General features: G+C 40.0%; 1 protein-coding gene across 2 annotated transcripts in view; it reads left to right on the top strand.

Annotated features, from left to right (window-relative positions):
- SOX5 (SRY-box transcription factor 5) overlaps positions 1 to 22438 on the top strand; it is a 611279-nt gene that overhangs the window by 549217 nt on the left and 39624 nt on the right. For both annotated transcript variants that reach the window (XM_082064631.1, XM_082064630.1), the window contains one exon: positions 3855 to 4001. In XM_082064631.1, the coding sequence (XP_081920757.1) occupies positions 3855 to 4001 (147 nt within the window). The remainder of the gene's footprint in view (positions 1 to 3854; positions 4002 to 22438) is intronic.

Below are 22438 nucleotides of genomic sequence, written 5' to 3'. Positions count from 1 at the left end.
CTTTTTTATTTATTATGAATAGCAAAAATAAACTTGTCTAAAGCAGTGGTGCTTCACTGATTTCAACTGACTGCCTTCATCACAATGCATCTGTCAAGACCCCAAAGGTCCTGCAAGTCCTGTATGAGTTGTATTGTAGCAAAATGATCTCCTTGAGTGCTAGAATTTGGGATTGAGCCTTTAGGTTAGCTGAAGGCAGCAGAAGTGGTTTCAGGAGTCTCTGTTTGGGGTACAGATTAAGAGGTTCAAGAAGTGTGTATTACAGCAGTGATACAGATTGAAACTATTTTCAATGCACTTTTTGAGGTCTTGGTTTCGTTATTGTGAAAAGTATAAGGATGCATTTTAGATGATGGTTGAATGTTTCAACAGAGAGCCATTCATACACTGTTCTAAAATTTGAAACTCTATTGGGGAAGCAGGGGTAGAAATGTTCTTGTGTTGCAGTTCAGTTTGTCTATGAAATGAATGTGTAAATTGTTGTCATTTAGCTGTCCTGATTCACAGCACTTGGTCACACCATTGCCCTTTCCTTGGGTATAAGCTAAAGGTCATCATGTCCTAAAACAACTAAATATGAACAGACAAGTTCAATAATGTCAAAGCTCGAAAATGTTGACAATCTAAGAAACGTGCTGCATGTTGAATACTTCTCTCCATTTTTTGAAATAAGGGGGGGAATATAGGCACAGTATTGTTGGTTAAATAGGATTAAATAGGATTCAGTTCCATGAGCTACGTGTTTTTCGTTTTAGAGCTGGGCCTGATATTGCTTTTCAGTAGAATAGTTGGTTTGTGTTGCAGGAAAGAACTTTTTAAGAGGGTACTCTAACAAGGAACCTCTTATAGGATTTTATTTAATGTTTGTTTTTAATTCTCAACATGAATTAAATAAAGGTGAGATGTCGAATCTGATAGCAGGAGGACAGAAGTTTGTACAAAGCATGAATGAAGGCTTTATAGGTTTTCGTCCACCCCTCCTTCCAGATTATTCTACACTATACTGTGTCCTTCACTCTCTTTAGGTGTCCCCCAGCTGAGAAGACATGCATTTGAAATGCCGTATTATTCAGTTTATCACCTAAAAATATGGCTTTCTCCTGGGCTGTTGCCTAGGGAAATTCATTCCCCATGCTTATTTAGTCAATGTCTGTTTTACAAACACCGTAAAAAAAGAGTGGTTGATCACAATACTGTGAGAAGCAACTGCATATTCCAGCACGTTTCTCAGTGACTGCTGAACAGATGTAAGATGGTACAGATTCTTGGACGTCATGGTATGCACGTATTTCATATAGTTTAGTTTTCGTAATTCACTCTTGGAACCTCAACAGAAGGTGGAGAGCTATGTTTGAGGTAGAGATTTCCCGCTCTTTTCAGGGTAAGTATTCTGTTATAAAAAGTCTTCCCTGAGTGCTCAGAGAAATTTTTGGGGGGCTCAGTCCTCAACAGGACTTTGTGGACTGTTAGTGATCTCCAGTTGGTTCATGACTGTTCATGACATCCAAACTGACTATGTTATTTTAACCTTTACTTATGGACTAGACATACTATCTGATATCTAAGCTATAGATAAGCAGCAAGCTTGAACCTTTCTTGCTTAGTGGCCGTTTGACTTCCTTTTGTGTTTTTCATTTAGTTGCCTCAATTTGTTTCGTCATTTTTTTCAATAGGGAGCAAAAGAGAAGGAAAAAACTTTCCCTAGATCTCCTTTGTCATCATGGGAGTCCAGTTATGTTTGAGCTGTTCCCTAGCCATGTATCCTATTTCTTAAACAAGTGTTGCCTTTCTGATATATTATTTCATACATAAAGCTGACTTGCTTTTCCTTGAACTGCCTGCCACAGTTCTACTCTGGTTCACACAGACCCTTGTTCCTTTCTCCCTGCTGGATTTAGTCTTCTTTTGAAAGAATGAATGGATATGAACTTCAACTGATAAATACATGCATTTGAATCTGTGACTGATTTGTGGCTGGATTGTTTTTGATGACTTTTATCTGTAGTTGATTTGCATCTATTTGGCTCAGACTCGCTGGGGGTAACACATAGAATAAATGAATAAATAAATTGGAGGAGGAGGCAAAGAGACAATGCATGAATGAATGGATGATGGGGAAAGAGAGGGAGACTAAACAGAAAGGGATGGTGATTAAGAAGTACAGAAAAATAAGGAACAAGCAGTCATCAAAGTAGAGAAAAGAAATAAAAAGGATTCAAAACTGGAAAGAATAGAATGTCTGAAAAGAATAGAAGGAGTGAAAAAGAAATAACTAAGAACTTGGTGCCTGATTATACCCAAAAGAGCAGAAATGAGTTACTCTTAATTATGTGAAAAGGCTAAGACTGTGCACCAGTGAAGGGAAGAGTTTGTATGGGGAACCAGGGGACAATGTCCAGGTTTGTCCAAGACTCGGCAGAAAATCTTGCCCATCTGATCAAGTCAGCTGTTTGTTACAGGGCTTACGTACGCTGAACTCACATTAGCAGTGTCTCTCTACCTTTTGCACAGCTCCACATGGAATACTTCTGTAATGAATCCTCACTTTCTTCTTTCACGGTTGCTGGTTTGGGTTAGCATTTCTTTGTGCTCTCCAATCTGACCTTTGTTCTTTTATCAGCATATACAATTAACTAAAAAACTAAGCACCACTAACAAGACTTTCTTAGAGTAGTCGTATTGAAGCCGCCTTGTTTTTTCACATCCACTTCCATGTTCCTTCATGTTATCCCGTGCCACGTTGCATCTCAGAAGCTCTGTTAGCACCTGCAGGCAGAGAGACCCATCGTTCAGTGTTACACGTTACGCATGTACTGCACAGCACAAATAATACGTAGCATGAATCTTTGAAACTGATATGGTGACCGAGGAGGGAAAGCCTTTGTTGCCACATTACCAACTCTCTCAGGCATCTGACTTCTATTTGGCTTCACCTGGCTCTGTTCACAAAGCAGCAACAACTGCTGCTTCTCCTGCCCACTGTGTTTATTTTCTCCACTTTTTATCAGGGGAACTTCCAAGCACTGCCAGTTTGCCTGTTTCTCTCTGCTTTTGACCTCTGACCATTAAACTCTTACTGTAGTGCTTAACTTTAAACAGATAACTGTGATTATAAGTATTCACATGCTAATAATCAAGTATGCATTTAAAGTGCCTTGCTGGTTTAGTTTTGAAGAGAAAAGCATTCCCACTGTGTGTCTACTTTGCATCTGTCACAGAAAGAGTTCTTAGTCTTAACTGGAGCTTCTAGTTGCTAATGGACAGTACATGGACATCAATATGTATATTTTTATATTGAGAGTAGTGGCTCCCCAGAACCCAACTGAGAGTGGACTCTCACAGTGCAAAACAAAATTTTGTCATTCCCTGTTCCCAAAACCTCACAGCCTGTGCAAACAAGGCAAACAGCAAGAAGATAAAGAAACATGAAATGGTAGCACAGAGACAATCATATCAAACATCATGTGAATTTCACAGTGATTGATGCATATTATCAGTGGAGATCCTTATATGTCTAAATCATCTCAGGAAAGGAAAGATTACCCAGTGGCTTGGGCAAACCATGAAGACTGACTTTTGTTCCTCGTTTTGAATCCCTGGACACACAGGGAAGCTTGGACATTTCTCATAGTGACATCTGTCATTCATGCCCTGGGGAGTGAGTCACAAAAGTTGAGATGACAGTTCTTGTCTTGAAATATACCAGTGTGCTAAATAAAAAATATCCATCAGAAGGAAATCATATCAATCTGCAATGGGAGAAGCTTGGGGAAAATTATTTATTTATTGATGATGTTTCTCCTCTCTTTCTCTCTCCCCACTCCCCCCTTCCCATTTTTTGTTTGTTTTTACAGCAGTTGTATGCTGCCCAACTTGCTGCGATGCAAGTGTCTCCGGGAGGGAAGATACCTGGCATACCCCAGGGTAACCTTGGTGCTGCTGTATCCCCTACCAGCATCCACACAGACAAGAGCACAAACAGCCCTCCACCCAAAAGCAAGGTACTGTACCGGGCCCTGCAGCGTCATGTTTCTGACAACGTAGGTACTTGCATGTAGGGCTGTGGGGTTTTTTTTCCAGAAGAGTATCTGTGTGCCTCTCAGTTGCAGGCAGCAGGATGGTTTCCTGAAATAGGAGAATATTTGTAGTGCCATTTTTCCAGTGGGAGGACCCCAGCACAGTAACAGCAAACAACCATTCATACACGACCGCATCAGTAACAGACACCACCTCAGCTGAGATCCCATGGTTTTCCTTGCAGTGTCCTAGCTGTCACACTGCTGTTTCTTCCATATTCAGTAACAGGTAGCAGGCTGAGTTGACTGGCTCCTATTCCAACACACAACTGTCATTTCCTTTCAAGAATACTAAACCAGTGTCAGGTTAGAAGTGTGTCAACAAGTGATGGGGCATCTCATCCGCAGCCACATCTGGTCCTGGGGTTCAGTGGGAGTTTGTGAAGGAACAAGTCTCCAAAGCAATGTCTGTTGTGTTGTAGAACAGGGCTCGTATCTGTCCATCGGGCAATGGGCTCTGATGAGTAATACTGGTCATAGCTGGGCAATTAGGTCCATACTCATTTAAGAGATCAGATTACCTGCATGTAGTCACATCTGTATAATACCGCCAGTGTGTGACTAGTTGTACCTAGAACAACAACACAGAATATGTCCAGTGAAAGAAGATAAGCTCACTGTATGTCACAGCTGAGCAAAAATAATGGGTCAAAATTGAATGGCACATCTTAGGTGTTGCAAAACAACTAAGAAGAATTTAACTAAGGAACATAGGGAAAAAGCAGTCCCATTTAGGTGACAGCAAGAACTTGGTAAAAGTGTGTCCTTTCTTTTTGTCAGTGTCCTTTAGCCTGCTGCCATACCCTTTATTGTGTCAGAAAAGATTCCTCGAATTGACAGTAGCGTCTTGTTTTCACCCTAACAGTAAAGAAGCACAGATTAAAAATAACCAGACAAATAAGTAATACCATTTTTCAGCTCAGTGAGATACACGTTCAAAGAATAAAATCGATGATGTGGAAGTAGTAGCTCTGGGTCTATGTTTTCTTTCTTCTCTCCTCAGTTCAGACTTTCTGAGGTCCCGAAGTTTTTCCTTGCCTTGGCTTCTTTTATATACTGTAGAGTGAGGAATCACAAAGCCATGCAGTGCTTGATGATGGGGTTTGGGTTTGTTTTGGTTTTGTGTGTTGTTTTGTTTGTTGTTGGTTTTGGTGGGGTTTTTTTGGTTGGTTGTTTTGTTGCTGTTTTCCAAGACGTCATGTCTATGGTTAACAAGAGATTTTTTGTGCATTTTACAAAGGGTTTTTGTGTGTGGCTAGCAGCTTGCTAGATCCACTACACTTAAAATCCTGGTATTGTTTTTGGATCTGATGTGCACAAGCAGAATGTCTGATGAGATCTAAGGGGACACAATATTTATTTTGTGGCAATTGTGGAATTAGAAGGCCTGCCGTATCTACCAGTAACATCAAGCATAGATGTCTTACTGGCAGCTGTCAAGATCAACTCTATTCTCCCTTGTGTTTTATTGCTTTTTCATATTTGTAGGTGTTCGGTGCCTTTGGCTTGCAGTTCTGTAGGACACAAACAAAACTTATTTGCAAATTGAAAAAGCAAAAAAAACCAAGGGCCACAAGGAAAGGAAGGGGGCTCCAAAAGGCTGTAAAATTGTGCAGCGTGAGCCCTGTGATGCATGCTGTTTTCAATCTGCTGTGTGCCAGTTGGAGGCTCGGAGAGAGAGAGAGAGAAAGAGAAAGGATAATGCTGAGAAATGATAGAGTGGCTGTGACCTCCAAGCTCAGCCTGGAAATCCAAGACATTGATTTCACTTAGCATTCCTGCTGAGAAATCCGGCGGAGTTCAGTTGTAATAAAAGAACAAGATTCTGTTCTAATGGTAATGGCGTATGACAGACATATCACTTTGTCTGTCCTCAGCACCAGAGAGAGGAGAATTGGAGAAAGGGCACCTGACCTGCTTGTGGTGGTGTGCGAGTGCTATACTGAGCTTTGAACTCCAGCCTGAAAGCACAATTATTTATAATACTAAATGATAAAGAAACCTTTATAGAGCCTACAGTAATTAGAATAAAGCTTATACAGTAGTGCAGTGGCCTGGCTCAGAAAAAACACTGGTAAATATGTCACAGTGGCAGAAACTGAAGCTTGTGTGTTGAAACTAAACACCTTTGTTTGTGTCTGTGTGGACCTTCCTTTGCTGTTTCAAAGCTTGTTTGTGTTCAACAGCTCAAAAAGTTTACCGTGTTTGCTGATTTATTTACTTTTTTTAAATGTAACTTTTTTAGCTGTTGGCAGGGAGTATCTGAGTTTCACAGCCATTTTTAATGCGTTTTTTTCAAATCCTCCGCAGCAACTTGGTTCTTGAAGTTAGTCCGTGGTGGTCTTTCTCACTGTTACTGTACGTCAAACTTCCACAGATGAACAGTTAATGCCTTAGACAAGCTTTCAATAGATGCTGTTTGCTGAATCTCTATTTTCAGCCCACAGTTTACACTGGCACAGCTTTGGTAATACATTCAAGTGTTTGGAGACAAGGAGACAGCCTTACCTGAGAGTGTGTCAAGCTACTGGCAAACATCTAGGTCACTTCTGAAAAGCTGTGGTTTTTTCCCTGTTGTATAGTGTAAAAGTTAGTGTGCTGCTCTTTGCAAGGATTCTTCAAAGTCGGCCTCAGCAGCAGATGGAACAACTGTTGGCTCTAGCAATGCTGAGAAGCATCAGGGGGAGTTTGCCAAGGATCATCCTTTAAATCTAGTAAGACTTGAACACATCACTGAAACTCCTCTAAGACCTTGGCAACTCCTATTTTGGCAAACCTTTTATCAGTGGCCCTCACCAGTGTTTGAACATTGTGCTGAGCAGGCTACCCTGACATCTCCTGTTGTCTCGCTCGCCTTTCAGCAGCTGTGACCTGGAATAGTCAAATTCACTTCCTAGGTTTCTGTACTGTAACTTTTAAGAAGCCACGAAGTAGAGATGCCATTATGCTGTGCTGTACACATTCTGTCAAGTTTTGGTTAGGAAACTGAGCTGGTGTCGTACATTCTTCCAAGAAGAAATCTGTGCCAGAAGAATTGATTTAAGAAACAGAGCTAGTGGAGGCTGTCCAAAAGAAAATGCGTGTGTCTTGCGGAAATGGATTTTAACACAGCTTCTTCTTGAGCAGTTTTAAAAACAGCCGGTATGCTAATCATACCATTCAAATTTACCAAGGCCTCCTCCACAACCCATTTGAAAGGCAACTATCTTTGAAGTTTGCCAAATTGTGCTGGATTTCCAAAGTCTGTCTTAAGCACATTCTGCCTTTGATCGTGTAAATGCTTGCATGCTGCGCTGTTGGGTGTTCAAGGTGCTTACACACTCCCAAGTAAGTAGGAGAGAACAGGCACAGGTGCAGATAAGGACTAGGCACAATAACCTACCAGTCCATCTTGTGATTAACTTCAAGCCTCTTGCTTGTACAAGGCCATTCAGGAGATTAAAAAAAAAAAAACAAAACAACAACAAACCAAACAAAAAAAGCCACCCCACAATATTATAAAGAATAGATTTATCTGAACAGTGACCTTTACCGTGCTACCAGGATTCTCACGTGGTAGGTACAGTCTTCACTGACTTCAGATGAGGTGCATTATACTCCTGAATAAGGACAGCAACATCACCCTCACTTGTAAAGAGACAGAGCCCTGCTCATTCCTGCCTTTGTTCCTTGCTTTTTATGTTACACATATAAATATAGCATCTAGTGCCTGCACAGTGCAATATCTTAGCCCTTTCCATGTAACCTTTCAAGTACAGTAATTCTGGAGTGAATTTTCAATGTAGCTTGTAAATGTAGCTAAATGATTCCCCGTATTTAATGGAGCACAGTGCATTTTCTGTAGCATCTGCTGAAAAACAGGAGCAATTCAGTGTGAGATGTGACAGGAGAAGATTCCTGGGCACTTTTCTTTTAACCTTGTTATGACCTCAGCCCTAACCCTACTCACAGTTGTGTCTCCATCAATGGCAACAGCACATAGATTGTCCAGATCTTTTGTTGTTGTTGTTCTTTTCAAATACTTCTGGCAGTGATGTTACTATTTGCTCAGCAGTAGCACCTGGGAGTTGTGACAAGGAAAGGAAATGTGTTTCAGGCAAGCCAGAAACAGCGCTAAGCGTTTGGATATACACAGTCAGATCCTCCTCAGCTGCAATATCCAGACAAATATCAGTGTGAATCCTTAACTGAAGATGGTACTTTATTTTCACATTATGTGATCCTCTGATCGCCGGAGTAAACATTGGACTGAAGATTTTTCGTGTTGCCTATAGTCAGCAATAGAATTGCCTTTGAAAGACTTAGAGCTTGCCTCTCTACTGCAGCACAGATTGAACTTAAAATGGCCAGAGACTTCAGGGAAACTTCTTCGATTTTTGAGGAGTATCTGCTGATGATGCTACGGTTGCTGCCACATGCAGCACCTGTGTCTTGCATCCTGTTTATAGTATAAGAAGGATAGAAAGGGAATGTGTTTGCTCCATTCTCACCCAGGCAAGGTAAGCCTGGACACAAAACTACAACTGAGTCACTGTTGACTTTCTCACCAAGTACATCCAGTACCAGGGACAAAAATAAAGAATAAGAGTCTTTGGAAATGGGCATTTGAATTCAGACATGCCACAGGCTATATTATTAGGAAAAATATGTAAACTATTCACTATGGGGAGATGGTTGGAGATTTTCCTGTCCCAATCAAAACTGATGATGAGTCTATACTTACCAGTTTCAGTAGGAATGCTTTCTTGACTCAGGATAAAATATGATGAAAAAAGAGAAAAACATCTAAAGGGAAGAAGAAGGAAAAAAGCTCTAAAATGGCCTGGTAATAACAACACTCATCTGGATGGTATTTCTGATTCTACTTTGGGCAAATTGTTGGCTTGAACTTAATTTCAGGTGACTGCCTTGAGCAGCCCTGTTCACTTGGGTATATTTGTTTCCATTTCTCTCATTTCTCTCTTTTGTATGATAGTGCAAAATGTGAACATTTCTCCTGGGGAGATCTTGGGGAAAACATTAAGCTGCATCATCTTTCTTACTGCGTAAAGCTATGGCTATTGCAGAGGCCTAGCTGATAAGTAGACATACAGATTCCTTGTACCCTCAGAGCTGCTGGGTTTGAACATGTTAAAGTATTTAATTTCAGCTCTACTGATGATAGAGGCATTGCTGTTCAAATGCAGAAGGATATCGGTGTTTTCATAACACTTTTTATTTAGCGATATCAAATATTTTTGGAAACACGAGCTAATTGTTCTGCACAGCACTGTGAAGTATTTCAGCTAGAAAGAGGACAGCAGTGTGATAAAGATGACTGATTGTGGCTGTAAACAGGTGATCAAAGGGCATGACTGCTTGTACTAGATGGGGCCAAATTATTTTCCCTGAAAAGCAGAGAGGAGGAACTTGTCTGAAACTAACCCATTGCATATGTTAGGCCTTGTATACTAATGGCAATTACTGTCCTCTTTATTGGTTGAAGAGCTCAGCAGCTGCTGAATGCCTGCCCAAGCAGCAGGAAATTAAGGCATTCTTATTTTCATTAAAGAGAGTACTGAGAATATTTTAGAGTGAAGAAGATGTGAGGTGCACCATCCCTGCTAGAATGTCGAGGCTATGTTTACAAAAGCTTTATCTCCAAGATTTGCAAGGCTCTTTTATTTTTGAGAATTTCCAGGCTGGACACAATTCTTTATATGCCACTGATTAAAAAAAATCTCGTAAATCAATCTAGTAAGTTTTTCAGCACTAGAATAATAGTGCTAAAATATTATAAATCAGTAAATTCAAAACATTTTTCAGTGCTTGCATTTTCCAATCCCCTTGTCAGTGCATTGAGCAGGTTAGAAATAGCTCTAAGATAATTCAGGAAAAGTTTATAGTATGGATGCAGTGATGTATAGGAAGCTGTAAACCGAGACATCATCTGCCTTCACTGTGCTATGTTACTTGGTGCCGTGCTACTTCTTTAGTGTCTGTGTCTATTTTTAATGGAGACCTTGTAGCTAATTATCTCTTTACCTGGAAGCCTGTTTCCGTTGCTGCCCATGCTTTTAATCCCAAACCGCAAAATGTGGATTTGGGGACAGAATCTCTGAGACTGTCTTCCTCTTCCTTGTTCTCCTTCCTATTCATGATATCCAGGCATATAAACAACGACTTTTTAAACCATTTGCCAGAGCACAATGAAATTATGTGTATTGGTGAAGGTTCTCAAGATGCTTTTCCAAAATAAGAGAATGCTCCGAACAATACAATGTTAGCAGTATCTAAAAAGCAGCAGCAGTAGGGACTTGCACAGTGTTGTTCCTGCCTTCCACTCCTCCCTATTTTCCTAAAAATAAATTAAATACATGGAGGGACTCCTAGGATGCTTTTTTTCAGATTAACTCTCCACAGCTCTGTTTCCTGATGTCATGTCTCTCTGGCAGGAGCCTGTGTTGCAAGCAGAGTTGCCAGCCAGTCAGCCCTTGTCAGGCTCAGTTGGCAGTTTTTATAATGAAAACTCGAAAGAAAACACAGCAAAAAGCAAAGGGGGGAAAAAAAGCCCTCTGAAATCCGTGGTCACACAATGAAAGTGAGACACGTGAATTAGGCAAGACCACTACATTTCTGCAAGAGAGAGGTCTTCAGGAATCAGACAGGTAACAACAGAGATGTGGTAATGACCAATGTGCAATGTGTGCTTCTTACTAGTTCACTGCTGTTCCTTGCTGCTAGTTCTTTCCTTACCTGGTATGAATAAATAAAAAACTTACGATTTCCTAAGTGGGAAAGTTGGTGGGGTGGGCCGCAGGTAGTAGTTTTCATTCCTTTTGGTTAAATGATCCACATCATTGGCTTAATACTGAAGACCAAGATCCTAAACCAAACACTTGCTTTCAGGAGGCAGCTACAAAACCAGGGTTCAGTTAAAGAATCCCTCAGTGTTCAGGAATGCTGGAACCTAACATTTTGTTTCTGCTCTACATCTTACTCTGTGACTTACAAATACTTTAACATTGACTTCTGCAGAAGCTTTTTAACAGAACTGCCCATCTAGAGTCACTTAGAACAAAGAGCTTGAATGAGAAAGAGTAGCATTTTGCAAGAAGAAACTGAAAGAGTCCCAAACAAGTAAACAGTGTCACAAAGTCTTTTTTTTTTTAATGCCACTAAGATAGCTGTTGAGCTGTCGTTGCCAGCTGGCCATGCAGTCCTAAGAATAGCAGTAAAAGAGCTTTAGGAGGGCATGGAATCTGGAGCTGCATAATGAAACAGAAAAATTAGATTTTCCAGGTTGCAGTGGTTATTGTTCATCATCCTCGTGTTTGGGTGGGCTTGTTCTGTGGGTATAGTTGGAAAATATTTAGGAGAAGGTCTTTCTGCTGAGGGAGGGGAACCAAATGTGAGGAGAAATATGTGAAGTTCAGCTTGGGACATAGCATTCTTCACTGGGGGCTTCCGAGTATCACAGCACTGCAAAGACGAAGGACCAATGTTGGCTCAAAATTAAATACAGATAACAAACCAGCCAGTTATGCCAATATGAGATTAATTTCTAGTTTCCTTCTTAATATGAAATTCCTATAAATTAAAGGTCATCCTTTATTAGAGAGATTTATTTTTTAGACTCCAAGCTGTTAGACTCTCTAAATCAAGGAATATATTTGTTCCAGGAGAACAGGCTTGTGCAAAATACTACTACTACTGTAGCAATGTACCTATTTCATGTTTTAAGAGACAGCTCGAAATGGAGCAGAGGATTCTCTTTCTAGCAGATACTTCTAGAAGGGACCCAGGTATTTCGCTTCAGGAATTAAACCTTTCCTTTTGAAGCTTCATGTGAAGTGTTTGGGTATTTTGTGGCATGTATTAATAATCAAAACTAAACTGTAGAGACTGCCTTGGCATAGCTATCTACTCGACAGCAATGTAGCCACCTTTTACCGAATGTAGAACTTCTTTTCAGCACAGAAAGTAAATTTCTGAGGTAATTGAATAAAATTCTAATGTGGTCGGTCTAGCATGTTCCAGAAACTGCTTGCTTTATCTGCAGAAGGGTGGTTTGCTTCCACATTACATGCTAGCTTTGAAATCAGCTCCTTTTGACACATTCAGGCAGAACTCAATTCAAACTGAGCAACAAATAAATATATTTTTTTCAGTAAGTATCCCTGTATGCCCACAGCTGAATGATTATCATTTAACAAGGGAGCGCTACAATTTTTTTAATCTGAAACATTTTAATTTGTAATCCCTGGTAGCTGTGGATAGCTGAAGAAAAGCAACATTTCGCAGCAGAACGGAGAAGAAATCTGTTTTGTTTTCGAATTCAAAAAGACAGTTTCTTATAGGTTAGTATTAACTCTAGAGTTACATGAAGTGCTTGGCAAATATTTCACTGAAGTTTCTCAGAACTACACATTTGTTGTACAGAATGCAGTTGGAATTGTTTAGTGTAAAATGAACTGGTGCAAAAGAGAGTTTCCGAGAAATTATGTGGAAATCCTCAATTTAGAATACACACATTTTTTTAAACAGTGCGGCTACATCTTGTCATTTTATAATGGAGAGCTTCCTTAAGGTCCCAGCTCCTGGAGTCACGTGAATATGTGAGAATCTCATTTAAACGAAAAGCTTCAAGCTGTCATGGCTGAAACTTATCAATTGGTATAAATGTATCTCAAAGGCTTAGAAAGCAGCTAACAAAATGAATCTGAGTGTTACTATTTTAATCAAGTGGGATTAATTTTCAGCCTCAAATCATAGAAGGCTCCATGTTGGCAATTTTGCTAAGGCATAAATATTTCTCAGCAGAATTAGACTTTTTACTGTAATATCTGCCAGTGAAAGTATCCAGAGAGAACATTCAAGAACATCCAAAGAACATCAGAGGCAGGCAAGCTGACCCAACAAACCATTTTGGTTTTAGATGTAATTTGATAGGATTTAATATATGAAACCAGTTTAAAATTTTGGTCTTGATCCTGTGCCTTTATCCTCTAATGCTGCCAGACTACAAATACATTACTTGTATTACTGATGAGTATAGTTTCTGTTTGTTTCCTTTCAGTTGCTACATTTTTCCCTGCTGCTTTTAAAGGAAAGATAAGTTAATACCATGACTGGTAAAAAAAACAAAAGTCTTTGATAAAGGATTGCTCAGTATCTGACATGTGGAGCACATGGAGGGGAAGACTTTGATGGGAACACTGGAGAGAAGGCTTTTCAATTTCCAATCATGATGTTACAGAAAGAATATAACTTCAAGTGTTTCATAAGTTATTAGTGGTTCTGAAACTTTCTTTGAGTGGATGTGCCGGCACCTGCGAGTAGATTTAAAATGAGGGGCCATTCCTAGGAGCAATGTGTGGATGGAGATGTAACATGTGGGTTCGTGCAGGCTTTCGGCTGACATGCCAGGCAGTGACATGTCACGTCATGAATCAGCCACATCATGTTACGTGATTTCAAGCTAACAGAACACAACAGGAGTTACACAGGGACAAACACAACCCAACGTGACATATCCATGGGAAAAACTGGCACAACAAGCTTCTTAAAGTTGAGTTTCAGGGGTACATTTATTCGTCTCCAAAATGCTTCAGAGAAAACTATGAGACAGCGTACTGGGAAAGGGAGTAGTGTAGTGACAGACTTACTAAAGCAGCTTTAATTCAGTGTACATTTAGGAAGAAAACATACGTATGTAACAATTCTGGAGAGTATTTTTGTTGTGTTGAGTTCTTATGACTTTATTTCTTTCCAAAGGTAGCGCTCTCAGGGCTGCAGTCGTTCCAGGTCAGTGATTATTTTTATCTGTAGCCATGCTAAGAGCTGTATATACTTCAGGTTACAGCTGTAAGTTAATGTATTTTGAATTTAGCTGTTGGTTGCCTCGGTAAATCTTGAGTCATCCTAGTCTAAACTCTGTTGTTTTTTCTGCTTTGCTTGCGGATCAGAATGATCCCCTTCTGCATCTGTTTCCAATATTCTTAGTCTTCTCTGAAATTACCTTCTTTCTTTTTCTGGACACTTCTATCCTAGTTTCTGATGTCCCCTGAAAACAGAGTCCACAGTTAAAATTCTAGGATGAATTAATTCATCTCTGTTTGCTTATTATTCATAATAAATGTGCAGATAGCACAGGCTTTCAATGTTCTCTATAAAAGGCACAGACCAAATTGGAGGTCAAGGAAATTCAACACAGGCATTTGGCTGAGAAATGCATGTCAAGTAGTGTTTTGTGATATCAGAAGTTTAAATGGTGTCACGTGATTGTTTGCCCAATGCATTTAATGCCTGGATTTGCAGTTCTTAATTTCGCAGCCTTGGAAATATGAGTTTCTCTACACAAAATAAGTCCTCCCAGTGAACTGCAGCTCATAGGGGGAATGATGTGGTGGCGTAATGCCTGGGAGATTCACTGCTTCACCAAACAACTCAAGTTCATTGGGGCTAGCGGGTAAGGAAAACAACAGCCACATAGTTTTGGCTAGCCTAAGCAAGAAAACAACACTGATATTCAGAGGCCTGCAGAGTAGAACAAATTGAATAGATACTTTCTCTTCTGCCTTCATTCTAAAATGAGCAAGATGCTTCAATGGTGCCAGAAGCAGTAAACCCTGGTTTCATTTGTGAAGTCTCACAGTATTTGGACTCTGTCTGGAAATGCAGAACACCTCTTTCTGGGGGATCTCCTGGTGTCTTTTAAAGTGTGGGTAAGCACTGAAGTCTTTTCCTGGAGCAAGAGGCTTAGTGTGTCCCCCTACCCCATTGTCACTCTATACAAATGCTGTGGAACCTTTGAGGACTTCGTCAAACCAGATGGAGGTTGGCACGTGGGCTCAAAATGTTTATAAAGATTATTATTGCCAAACATGCATACATGCACACAGACTTCAGGTGCCCACTCCCAGACATGCACTCGCACACCCTAATTTTGAGGTTAAAAATAATCTCAAATTTGAACAAATTTCAGGGCTTTTGTAGGCATGACATCTTAAATTTCAAGTGGATGCAGTGTGTCTTGCTACTGCTTTTCCAGTGCTGCTGTTCTTCACCCCCAAATGATTACAGTTCAGTGCTGGGTGGAAGGGTTCTTGTGATAGTATCATCTGGGACTCACTTTGTAAATTGCTCTGTGCTCAGAGGAAAATAATGCTTTATAAATACATATTATTACTGGTGATGTGATAAAATTATCTTATGCTTACCAAGTATCCTAGTGTCTTGTCTTGATCCTAATTAGCTGGTGACATACATGTTGAGTCAGTGCTCTAGGATTTGTGCCCAGAATAAGTCACAAAAACATAGCAGCTTCAGTATGGGAGAAAAGGATGAAAGGGGCTTTTTTCATCTCCCTTTTTTTTCTTCAGGATAAGATGTAAAAACTGCCCAGAGCTGGCCCTGTTCAGAAATAGCAAATCAGCCTCTTGGAATTTTTTTTTAAGATGTCAACTTCCCTCTCGTGTACTTCTGTGAAGACAAAGAGTGTCTTAACATCTGTATTGAAGTCATCATTAAAATAAAAGGAGATCTGTAGACATCAGCTATAAATCATCAAGAAATAGCTTGTGGGTAACCTTTGACACAATTGAACCTACTTGGAATGAGCTGGGGCTGGATTCATTGCCTGTAGTGAAGCCATTAGGTGGACTAAAGGTCTCCTCTCTCTCTCCCTCTCTCTTTCCGTCTCTTACAGTCTTAGCTTCTGGGAAGTGAATGTGTTCTGGCTGAGTGATGGAAATGCATTTGGATGTGTTCTTAAATAGACATTTGTTTTATGTCTGAAAAGAATAGGCCAATCTTAACAGTGTGATGCTGGGGCTATTTGAAAGGTATTTTTTAAGGCAGTTGTCTTCTTTCAGCTTTACAAAAACTATTTTAACCAATTGTTTAGGCTTGAGGAACAGCATGGGATATCTATTGTGTATGGATGCATGCATGTTCTACAGAATTAACAGGAAAATGGTAGATTAAAATCTGCCTAATTTTACATAATAGATTTTTGGCATTCTTGTGATCTGACTTCAAATTCATGCTGAGTTTCTACAGTATAACAGAAATACTAGTTTGCAGTTGTTAATTTTAATTTCTAGAGATGCTGGTTTTTAAAAGGAGCTGAAAGTGTTCAACATCTCATGGGGACAAACTATGAGTCTTACTAATGAGTCCAGCAATTAGTGGTTCATTGTGCCTGCCAGCAATTTGGCCCCGATACCGGTCCTGGTGGTGATTTCATTTTTGCTGGTGTGAATCAGGAATAGGATCTGAAGCCTATTCACCAAGGGAGGCTGAATACTTCTTCAGCACTGTTCTGCTTGTAATCTGCCTTCAGTACTGACAGCAGCAAACAAAATACAAAACTACAATATATTTCCATTTTAACTATTATTATTATGGTTTATAAATATGTTAATTAGGATAATAATACAACATCGATAGTACTTATTAATCTTAAAGGGTTGTAAATGGTAGTGTCTCCATGCAGTTAGATAAACATATATATGATGTATGCCCAGTTTCCATAAAATAAACCCTTTAGAGAGATGAAAGGGTGTGTTTTCTACAATTTTGTAACTAGAGAATTGAGGCAAAAGAGATGGCCCTTTGCTTTCTGTAGCCTTTTGCACAAAACACTAAAATTTATATTTGCTAATATTTTATCATAACTTTGCAAAGATGTCAGTGACTGTGTGCAGTAGATTAGATAATGAGTCACTCATTCAAGTTCACAGAGAAAGTTTGTTGGAAAGTCAGGAGCTGAACCCAAGTCTCTTTGGCATGACCCAAGGAATCAGCAATGAAAGAGGCACGACTGTGGCACAGGAAAAGGAATGACCCTTCCCAACAGGTGTACTCTTACGTAGTTAACCCCACATATGTCATTATGGATGGAGTATAAATATTAAACAAATTCTTATGTGCGTGCAGTACTCAATGAGGGAGCATGTGTTTGCTTTGAACATTTCCTGCAGAACGTTAAACTCCCTCTAGTTTCTGGAACTGCTGATTAGATTTCGTCTTGCTGCTAAAAGGAGGTGAAATGAAAAAATGGAACAACCACCAGCAAGACAAAGTTGTAGAATCATTTTGAATATAGTGATGTGGGATGTTGTTAATAGAACGCAAGCATTAAAGAAGGATGAAGTTTGTGTTGATTGTTTCCCTTTGAAAAGCTATTAGTTGGAAAAAAAAAAAATTGTCAAGCAGGTCATATCTACAGTTAGAAAACATATTTTGACATCTTTCTTACAGTTGTATGTACCTATAAATAAAAACAGTGCATTTTATTTTTGCACTACTTTTTTATATTGCTGCATACGTTCCTGCCTCTCTTATTGAAAAATCTACCTAGACTACATAGAGATATCCAAAGTCAGAGAAAGCACAGGTGGTTTTTGAAAAAGAATTTCTTAGCCTGCTGCCAGTTGTCCAAGCTCTTTGAAATCTCTTTTCTTTCAAGCTCTTTTGACTTGTTTCTTCTAAAGTTTTCAACAGCTGGGTTTTTGTTTTGTCTTTTTTTTTTCTCCCTGAATCTTCGAATCCGTGCAGCATCTTTGCTTCTCCTGCCTGACCACAGCAGGAGGAGGGGTCTGTTGCTAATTTGTTTTGATACGGTACGCTTTGGTCTGTATTCTTTTTGAAATTAATTCCTTTTGCAGGTGTGAGGTTAGAGGTGGTGGTGTGCTCCCAGCGAAGGTGTCATCCACCACAGAGAGGAGGTGGGAGGCTTTGATCAGTGTGGCTTCTGTTTTCTTGTTGTTCATTTAAAATGTACCAGTTTGTAATGCTGTTTGGCTTTGCAGGTCCTTGTTTTATTTCCTTATAAGTCCTTCCCCGTCCTTTCAGGTTTTGTTGTTTTCATTGCTGCTCATTCTGCTTAACATTTACTGGGGATTATTTGTTGGAAGGTGGTAACTCCAAGTTCAGTTTAGGCAATGAACAAAATCCAGTCTGTTTCCATTTTTTGAACAGCCTTGTTATGGGTGGGATAATGCATTATTAAGGATGTGACACCACGTGTTTAGACTTCTGGGTTTCATTGTGACAGAATTAGGTAGCAAGTATTTAAAAAAATAATCTAACCAAGACCCAAGCTACGAGGCATCATGCTTTGGGATACGGGGCACTCCAGTTTCTACCCAGCACAAGTTCAGGATGCCACAGATAAGACTGTCTGGCAACTATCTATTTTTTCTTGCAACTTCTTTTGAAGCAGCTGGACATTTTGGGAGGTTCAGTACGGTATCAAAAAAAACTCGAAAACATTGTTCTGAGTGAGAGTGGCAGTCACTCTGCTCTTCCTTATGACTAAGTTGTTTATTCACTGTGCAAGATTAGGGCAGTCATTTAGCCACTTTGTGCCTTATTCTTCTATTTGTAAATTAAGGCAAAAACTGTAAGAGTAATTATGAGGTTTAATGAATTAATAGACCTGTGGTACACTGGGTTTCCCCCCACCTTGGACTTTACTCCTTGCCATGTAGTTTGGTGTGGACAGGTTTTCTAGGAAGAGTTCCTCTCCTATCTCCCACAGTTTTGTGATCCTTTCTGATACTTTTTACTTCTTGTATAATAAAGTGATTTGTATGGTTAAGAGCATGAAAAATCAGTTGTTGTTTTCCCATGAAGACTTGAAGTATCTGCGTCAATCCCTGCTGACTTGTGCCTAAGTCACTCTTCCTGCTTAGCAGCAGACTTGAGCCTTCTTAGAGAAGCGCTTCATTAAAAGCATTATACCAAATAAATAGGTACAGCAGTGATGTGAGAAATACAGCTGAACAATAATTATTAGAAGTAAAAAGCTAACAACAGGACCAAAGTTTGGCAGAAAGTATGGACCAGCAAAATCCCAAGTGGCCAGTCTCGCTGCATTGGCTCATGTAACTTTACTCAATATAGACCTTTTTCATTTCAGGCCAAACCTGGCAGGTTTTGCTCAGAACAAGCTTTGCTGAAGCTTGGGTTTATTTTCATTTTTTGTTTGTTTGTTTTGTTTTGTTTGTTTGTTTTGTTTTTTGTAAATGAGACTACTGCGCTATATTTTTGCTCACTCGGAGATACAGAATGAGAAGGAGGTTTTTCATTATGAGGTGCAAGCAAATGCTAAAAACTCTTTGTTCCTGTAGTTTTGCTTCATACTGAAAATCCACATACTGGGTCCTAAGCAGTGTGGTGAGCAACTCTCACTTCTGCTTCTCTCAGTCTAACAGAAGAGCAAATGCCCACATAGCAGAATAGCAGCAATCAGAGTTAAGTCAGTTACTTTCATATGGATGAAAATGGATGTTTGATGTTGGGATAAGCATCTATAAGTCATCAGGTTTCTCTAGAGGTTGATGTGGCTGAAAACTCATGATCAAGCAAAAATAGCATAAAAATCTCATACCAGCCTTTTTTCTTAAACATGTTGTGCTATTTGTCTGTGGAGATTATCACGGGACTTCACAAGGATGGTGGGCGTTTTGGCAGTCCAAAGCCAACCAGAAGCTGCAAGTATGGTTTGGGGGATGTTTCTCTGAGGATTTGAAAAGCTAAGTGAATGAATTTTAGGTAAACACATACCAGTGTGCTCATTTTGCGAAGCTGCATGCCCTGGTGTATTCTTTTGGCCAAACAGCCTTGCCCTGAGCCCCATAAGACTCCAAAGGGTCCTAGTGCAGCGCTTGTCTTTCCTGAAGAGTTTTAAAGAGTTGTTTTCAGGGTTTTGTGTGCAGAGGTCTGACCAGTTGCTACACAAAATTAAGGCCTTTGCCGCAGGTCATCGTTGGATGTAGATTTTGAGGAATTACGTAGCTCTCTCCACAGACGCCGCTTTTAGGCCACCCTTCAGCTCAAACAGCCCACACTCCTCCTCCATGTCTGAGCTATCTGGAGTGCTATAATGATTGGAGGCTTGTTTGGCATTTGATCCTCTTATTATTTCAGCATCTGCATTCTGTGGCTCGCAGAATGGAGCAATGCTAGAGAGTAAGTGCTGTGCATCAGATAAAAAGGTTGTGGGGAGAATGGGAAGGCATCCAGCTCCTCGGGCCTTCCATGTTTGTAGACAGGTCCTTTTGCATGCTCCTCTTCTATTCTTCCTATATCTGTTTGTGAATCCTGTGTGCAGCTTCAGGAAACAATGGTGCTAAATACAAAGGAAAAACACCCCAGCAGCTCTCTTTTTTTACTGTGACAACATGTGGACTAGACAAAATCAAAGCTTGGGGTTTCCAGGGCAGCAAATTAGTCTTTGTAAGTGCAGACTTCTTTCCTGGCAGCTAGGCTTCCTGTAAAGAAAAATGGAAGGGGAGGATGTTAGGGATCTTTCAAAGAGGACAAAGTCTCCAGAGAATATCCTCACTGAGAGCCTCTAGCATTGTAGAAAAGGACTGGGAAAAAACTCCTGTGTCTCTGGTTCTACAAAACAGATTAAATTGGTGTGTTCTGCAAGCACTTTTGCCCACCCATGAACAGGAATGGAGACTGTGCAGGATTACTCCTAGTGTATAAAGCAGCATTTGGGGGTAACTTGTTCCTCAAGTAGTCACCTCAAAGAAGCAGATGGGAGAACAAAAAGAATGTTTGTCACAAATGTAAGGCAGCCCAGTTTCCCTCTTTCAGTGCCATGAACAAGATTCTTTGGGCACTATCAGTAATGACTGGAAATACTGACTTCGGTTGGGTAACATGCGCTGAATCCAGAAAATGTCTACATTCTGAGAGCAAGACATTCAGGAAAGCGTACTCAGCAAAGCAACGCCATTAAACAAAAGTCTGCTCTAGGTATAGATAGAAATCCAGGCTGAGATGTTTCTGCAGCTGTCACAGAAGGGAAAGTCTGTGCATTTAGCGGGAGCAGAAAGAAATAACACAGTTCTTCCCAATATTTTCCCTCTTTGGTGCCTTTTCCTTTCTGATAAGAGACTAGTTGTATCTTCTGCTTTTGTGCTGGAGCTCATGAGCAAGAGTAGGATACAGTGACTTCTCTGAACCTGAAGAATAATTTTGTTGCGTTTATTATAATATCATAACTGATATGCCTGTTTATACGTCTCTATTTCTTTTTCTGTGTAGTTGGAGAAATTTTCACCTTTGCAGGAAGAGACACATTATTCTTAATCAAAACTTGAGAATGTGGCAGGAGGAGGTACAGCTGCAGATGAGCATTATCTAATTCACCCATCCTGTCATGTGAACATCCCTGCTTAATTTAATACAATTATTTCATCAGCGAGGATAATATCAGCAGCGTGATTCATTTATACAACATGTTTCACAACTGCCTTTACCTCTCGCCTTCTTATTATCACTACTGATAATTGCACCATGAGTGGCTTCAGAGGAAGGGGAGGGGATGTGAAGGAAGCTGCCAGTATCTTTATATGAGTGTGTGGACAACTGTAGGCTTGAGGGACAGTAATGCAAAGGGATTTTCTTTGCATATGTGCTGTTGCATTTTGGTTTCCGATATGTTTTGGTTAGACGTTTCTGGATGAGCAAGAGACTGAATGGATAAGCCACTGACTGGCTGCATTGTTCAGTGAGAAACAATAGCATCATTGTCTCCTGCCCCAGCCATGCCAGTAAGTGCTCCATATTTTGCATTTCCCTTGAAATTAAGATCTCCACAAAACAGAAACAGGGTGAGGGAATGAGGCTTTGTTTCTGGTGAGGTGGCAGAGGCATTCTTTTAGAAAGCCCCTCTCTGGGTTCTTATTTCTAACTCATTTGCTGTAATTTGTACTGTCAAGGTCATTTAAATAGGCAGCAAGATGTGGCAAATGTGTTCCCATAGGTCATGAAAAGCCTCTTTAGTAAAGCATGCTAGGCTGTGCTTATGCCAGGTCATTTAAGCACATTTGTATTGCCAGTCAGATGATACACAGAGTAGTTCATGATTTTGTAATAAACTGTGCAAGCTGGACCTTCAGTGTGTGCCACAGTGGGATACATACAGCCCTTGGATTTAAATGACAGTACAATAATTCAGTAACTGTATTTTAATAGTATACTAATCTTTCAAATATGTGAAAAGAAGTGAGATTATGAAGTCCAAATGAATTGTCTGGGTTCTTCCCCACCACCACATTATTTTTCTTTCTCTGAGACTGGTTGGTTCAACTGGGCCATCCATCTTTTATTTAGCTCGTGGTGCTGAAATAGTGCCACTCATATTTGGGGATTTCCAGTGTCTGATGCTTAAGTATGGAATCTCAAAGTTATACAAATCCAGCTTGAGTAAAGCTACAAAATACAGCTCTTGAGTATTCTGTTTACCTTTCAAATTCTGGTGTAGGTGAAGGGCTCTTACTTCTTCCCTCATATATCTAGAGGTTAGCTGGGAAAAGAATCTAAAGTGAATCAAGGATTTAAAGGTCCCCAAGTTC

The sequence above is a fragment of the Streptopelia decaocto genome (assembly GCF_964273445.1).
Source record: "Streptopelia decaocto genome assembly, chromosome: 1".
Taxonomy (NCBI): domain Eukaryota; kingdom Metazoa; phylum Chordata; class Aves; order Columbiformes; family Columbidae; genus Streptopelia; species Streptopelia decaocto.
Note: the sequence above shows the minus strand (reverse complement) of the source record. Positions and strands in the feature narration are given on the sequence as shown.